Source organism: Brachionichthys hirsutus, chromosome 23 (genome assembly GCF_040956055.1).
Source record: "Brachionichthys hirsutus isolate HB-005 chromosome 23, CSIRO-AGI_Bhir_v1, whole genome shotgun sequence".
In the NCBI taxonomy this organism is placed as follows: Eukaryota; Metazoa; Chordata; class Actinopteri; order Lophiiformes; family Brachionichthyidae; genus Brachionichthys; species Brachionichthys hirsutus.
The window spans coordinates 3,971,187-3,977,343 of record NC_090919.1 but is presented as its reverse complement, the minus strand read 5'-3'; the positions used below and the strand labels follow the sequence as shown (position 1 = coordinate 3,977,343).

Below are 6,157 nucleotides of genomic sequence, written 5' to 3'. Positions count from 1 at the left end.
TGTTTCAGGATTCAAAATTTGACAATAATTATTCGATGAAGGCTCATGTTAGAATTTAGCATCATAATTTATGTTACAGAACAGGCAACACAAAAAAAGCAGACCTCCGTGTGACTGCGACGAGGAGAGGAAGGATGATCTGTGAAACTGTCCAGACTCGTCACACCGCAGCGTCGCTGCTTTGTCGGCAGGAAAATAAAGACAAAAAACTAAATACAGCGAAGGCACATTCAATTAAACAGCCTCCTCTCTTACCAAGAGAGGATGAAGGATGGATGAAGCATCAAACTCATAGGAACACACGACACTGACAGAATACTTAAATTCCCTCCTGGAGCACTCCGTAGGTTTGAATCCCTTTTTAAAAAAAAACAGCCGCCATGTTTTTACACACAGACACACAAAAACGCTGCAGTTTCCATTATTGCACCGAAGTTCAAGAAAAAAAAACAGCGCCCCCAAAAAAGAATAATCAATAGTTCCAAAAAAATAAATCTAGTGTGAATTGAAATCTGTGCTTCACCTAAACAGAGTGTACAAACGACACACAGCTCTGCGTTTGTTCATGGAAGACGTTAAAGTGTGTGATTGGCATTAGTACAATGGTTGATATACAATTTAGCTTCTTTCTCGTCAACCAGGAAAACGTAACCATTCAGGCTTTGTAGCGGTTTGCCCCCCCCCCCCCCCCCCCACACACACACCCTCTCCGACGCACATAACACACAGTCATCGGCGTAGAGAACGCGGTGTTTCTCTTTGTTTCTCTTTGTTTCTCCTTCCACTAGTTGAGCCCAGGCTGATGGAAAACGGAAGCTGTTGCATCCGCAATAACACAAACCAACAACTCCAGAGCTCATCAAAGTCAGATGGTGTGTCTGCTGGGTGTGGAGGAGGGGGGGGGGGGGGGGGAGATCATAAACGGATGCACTAGGTCCAGTTTCCTCATAGGACAGGGCTGTTTGATGCTCAAGTCCACAGAAACAACCAACAATTTTTTTTGCCTCGAGTCTAGAAGCCGACAATCGTTGAGGCCTAACAACTATGTTTAGGTCTTACAAATGACCAACAGGAAGTGGTTCTGTTTGCTGGAGTCCAGTAAAGTTAAGGTGCATTGATGAGCCAGTGCTGCCCAATCAGGTGGCCCGGTTTAGGTGTGGTGCTGCCCAATCAGGTGGCTCGCTTTAGGTGTGGTGCTGCGCAATGAGGTTGCGAAGCTGTTTGACGATGGTGTCGATGAGTTTCTGTCTGTCTCTGTCCGTCTTCCTGAACTGGGCGAAGACGTTGTTCTTCCTGCTCGTCTCCTTCATCCTGGAGACGGAGAATAAGAAGGAACAGATGGAGAAGCGTAGGAAGTGAAAGGATGAAAAGGGATGGAAATAAAAAGGAGGAGAAGACAAAAAAAAAAAACATGTTTTAGAATGCTAACATTTATAAGTTGTTCCAGCGGATGCATTCAGGAGAACGGAGTGAATAAATGCAACAGGCGCCTCTGTTTGCTAACGATACATCTCCGGTGCTCCACACATCACCGTGGAAACGGAGCTCTCTGGACAGCAGCTTAACATGCTCGTATTAAAACTGTTAGCTCAGAGGCTCTATTGAGGACATCAGCTGGAAGAAGGGATTCGGACCCTACGTATGGAGTACTTTTTACACGTTGAGTAAAATGCTGAAACTTCTCATTAAGCTCCAGAGATGTTTCAAGGACTAAGGAACCTTTGGAATCCCAGTTTTCCATTAGCATATGATTGAGTAGATGAGAATCCTGATTTTTGGGTGAACGGCTCCTTTTAAAGAAGGTGTTTTTTTTTTTTTGTTACGTGTGGGTTTTAGAGTCGCACGAAGCAGGGTGTCTCTGTGTTTTGTCGCAGAACACTGGACCGTTCTGGACCTCCAGGAAGGCCAGACATGCCCCAGCGGGGCGCTTCCCCCGGACACAGAGGGACCACCGGGCCTGGGCCGGCCCTGGTTAATGAAGGTCGACCAGACCGTCGCCACGGGATCATACGACTGCTAAAACCTTTAACAGAACGTAATCCACTCCTATTCTAAGATTTAGTGTGAGTGTGTGTGTGTGTGTGGGGGGGGCGTTAGACACATTTCACACACTTTAGTAATCCAAGTCGCTAATATTCATGCCAGTAGCCCATATTTCTCACACAGAACACAAGTCAATACTCACGGCTTCATTAACCTGCCAAAACGTGACATCAAGGAGAGAAAGAAAGGAGGAGATGAGATGGAGGTCAAGATGAGCGGAGTAAAAAAAAGTTTTATTTGCACTTGCAAACACAAGGCGCTGGCGTCGCACACAGAACAGAGCGCTAACTCTCCCTTTAATGAGAAGTAAACTTTACATGATGATTAAACGGGCTCTGTTTCATATTGTTTTGTGTGGCCGAAATCTCAAAGGCTTCCCCTTTGACAGTGATATAAACTCAAAACAGCAGTAAATGTAAAACTGGATGAAAACTCTCTTCAGAACTACTGCAACAGATTGAAAGAATGGAATGAGGAATAAGGGAGACTGATGACAGTTGGCCGCTTACTTTTCAAGAAGAGCCAGCGCCGTGTGTGGGTTGACTCGCAGGTATTTGCAGGTGGGTTTGCCGTAATCAGCCAGGTAGGTGGACCAATCCCACTGGGTGAACAGATCCAGTAACTAGATGAAGACACAGACGAACAAAAAAAAAAAAAAAAACCTGGTGAGTCACACAAACACCTTCAAGGTCGCGGAGATTCAGTCCGTAAAGTAAAGATGTGATTCAAAAGCAGGAAATAGGAATGTTGCCAACTGCTCCGTACATCCCCTAAATGGTCCCATTTCCTGAGATGGGATGTAGAAGCCATGCAGTAAGTTCTGCTTCAATATTTAGACTGAAACATTTTCACACACATCTCATCTCTCTCACAGTGGCTGCGTTTACATGGACAACATTTCTTTAATCCGATCAGAGTTCGGAGTAAAATTGTGATCGGATGCACTGTGTTCATGGACCAGAAAAAGATTGATCCGATTAGGACTCGCGTGTTCATGCGTCACACTTTGGATCGGAAAAAATATATTTTGACATTTTGACAATTTATAACAAATATACCGGAAATAGTAGAAGAAGAAGCCGTAGCGACTTCCGTTGTAAACAAATCATCGCTCCGTGCATTTCTGCTTCAACTAGCTTCCGGGAATAGCAAAAGTGCGTATAGCTGACGTCCAAACATGTGCAGTAATGGCGGGATGGTTTGTACCGAAACATCGGAACAAGTGTTACACCGAGTTGGGTGTGTACATGATGCATTTTTATTCCGATCAGGCTTTTAATCAGAATGTAAACGCACCTAATGTTCAAGCAATGATCCAAAAATAAAGAAGCCAGATCTACACCCACCAAAGACGGATTTGTGCCTCATCCAACCGTCTTCACGATGGCTTGTGAAATTTGGTTTGAAACTGCTGAGTAAACTTTGTGCCATCGAGCAAAAAAAAAAAACAGACGCGGGTGAAAGAAAACATAACCTCCTTGGGCGGCGTTATAAACAAACACAAATGTAACAGGGAGGGAAAAAGAAAAGAGTGGAGGGGCGAAGGAGGGACGGCTGCAGAAAAGGTGGCCAAGATTGGAGGAGGAGGAGGAGGGGGAGTCTTCCTCGGCGTGACCCCTAATTGAAACTGTTGCATAACCTGCTGCTGCCCTGCTGAACTCCACCTAACACACAAACAGGCCCAGGCAGGCCAACCGTGCGCCTGCAGACACGCACTCTCTATCTCTAGTCTGCAAAACTCACATAGGAGCAGGGAGCCCCAGTGAACTCTGGGTAACACCAAACACACACAGACCCATAGAGAGAAACCATATGTGAGCGAGGGATGAGAGAAGAAGGGGGGGGAGTGTAGAGGATGGAGAGCAAAACCACATGTGGGGCAGCAAATGTGACCGGAGCAAAAGATGGGAAGAGACACAAGCAGAGAAAAATGGATAACGGCGCAGAAAGAGAGAGAGAAGGGGGGAAAGGAAGATGGATAGATGAGTGTTGGGCGATAGAGGACGGTGTAAAAGAAGGATGCGCAGTTCTGCAGCTGATGGATTTTAAAAGTAGAGTCTTGATTCCCAGTGATTCGGGAGAGCCCTTCATGAATGTGGGACACTTGAACACTGAAACTGGAAACAGATATTTTCTCGTGACACTCGATCATAAAAATATGCCTCGCATGACAAGAAGGTACGCAGCCATTTTCATCCATCGTTGTCTAGACGATGACATTTGTTTTGCAGTAGTTTTCTTGAAACCCTTAATAAAATCACGGCAGTAACTGGAAACATTTGGCTGGATTGAAGTATTAATATATTAATAACTAGATATTCGTGTTCTTTGCAGACAAATGAGCAGAATTCTTCTTCTACGCTTTTCCGCATGCATTCCAAAAGTAACAATTCTCCTGAAGGAGTGGAATGACGGAACTTTTAGACTCACCACGACCGATTTATTATCATATTTCAGCACATGAAGGACATAAATGTGTCTTTTAATTCATGAGATCGGCCAGGAAAGCACAGAAAACCAGAATGACCTCCAGCACCAGTCCTGGATTTACAGTAATGATAACGAGGTTACATTAATGTAAATACGCTTCCTGTTTGTGAAAACAGGAAGCGTATTTTAGAGTTATTAAAACGGATGCTTCCTCTATTATCTGGCTTCGGAGCGAGACTACAAGACAAACGGCTGTTTGGACATCCTGATCTTTTCCTCCCTCCTCCTTCCCCACACTTCCCTTCCTCCCTCTGGTCCTTTCACTTCTGTATTCATCCGTCTCTCTCTCTCTCCCTCTCTCTCTCTCTCTCTCTCTCTCCAGGTTTGTCCCCGAGCTCACCCTCGCACGGCCGAGGTTTGACCTGCTAATCTTACAGACACGTAATCAGGTACACGCGAATAACGGCAGCTGCATGAAGCGTCACCCGGCTGCGAGCGCATGCGCACAAACCAATCAGCTGATTAGGAAGACCCGCGACAGTGTGTTCAATATGAGGAAGAAGCATAACGATGAACGCTGAAGCTGTCTCTGGGATGATAGAAGAGGAGGAGGAGGAGAATAGGAGGGATGAAGGGATGGAGGCAACGGAGGAAACACGAGCGGGAAGAGATGAATTCTTTCTTTCTGCCTCACTGACAGCGAAATGATGGCGAGATGAAGAGGTAAAGAAGAAAGGTTGACGCATGAGAGAAGAAAAGGCAGAAAGTGCACAGCAGGAGGAAAATGAAGAAAAGGGAGCAGATGAAGAGGCGATGGATACAGAGGAGTAAAAGGAGAACAAGAAGAGAGGAGGCGAGGGAGGAAACAAAGCAAAGGAGAGCAGAAAAGCTAAAGGAATGACAGAAGAGAAAATGTGGGAAAACGTGGATGGAGTGATGAATGAATGGAAAGCAAATGAGGAGAGGAAAAACAGAAACGGCAGGTTGATGCTGGGCAGAGGAGGAGAAGATGAGAGAAAAAAGATGAGAAGAGGGGAGAAAGGTGGAGGAAGAGCGGTGAAGAGACGGCGATAGCAGATAAGTGGCGGAGGAGGGGGGGGGCAGCGATGAGCAGAACATTGTGTGTAAAGAGGAGAGAAGACAGAGGAGGACAAGTCGGGTGAAAGGAGGAGGAGCAGAAGGAGTTTTGGGTGAACTTGAGGTCAGTAGGTAAGTTGGGTTGAAGCAGAGAGGGTAAAAGTAGAAGTGCAAAAAGAAGGGAGGACAGGAGGGGGGGGGGCAGATAAGACTGATGAAATGGAGGAGGAGGAGGAGAAAAAAGGGAGAGAGTGCATCTTCCAAAAAGAGAGAGCCCAAACACACACACACACCTGACCCCAGATTCACCCTAAACACACACACAGAAACCGGCAGGTCTCTCTCTTCACCTCTCGCTGAACTTCTCTCTCCGTCTCGCTCCCCCTCTCTCACCTCGCCATGACCTCCCCCGCTATCGCTCCTGTCTCCTCACTCACACACTGATGATTGCTTCCTCTTATTCTTCTGGGGGGGGGGGGGGGGGGGGGGGCGAGCAGAAAAAACAAAGTGACGTGTTGCCCTCACATTTCTTCAGTGTTTTCTCTCATTTCTCCTCCGCTAATGGGCCTCCCTCCCTCCTTTCCTCCCCCCATCCATCCCTCCTTCT

The 6,157-nt window shown here is 46.4% G+C and overlaps 1 protein-coding gene across 1 annotated transcript in view; it reads right to left on the bottom strand.

Moving 5' to 3' along the window:
* Nucleotides 1-771: 771 nt before the first annotated feature.
* exoc6b (exocyst complex component 6B) overlaps nucleotides 772-6,157 on the bottom strand; it is a 58,279-nt gene continuing 52,893 nt past the window's right edge. Inside the window, exons 21-22 of the mRNA XM_068755591.1 lie at nucleotides 2,553-2,665; nucleotides 772-1,311 (exon numbers count right to left, since the gene is read on the bottom strand). Coding sequence (XP_068611692.1) covers nucleotides 1,185-1,311; nucleotides 2,553-2,665 — 240 coding nt within the window. The 3' untranslated portion in view covers nucleotides 772-1,184. The remainder of the gene's footprint in view (nucleotides 1,312-2,552; nucleotides 2,666-6,157) is intronic.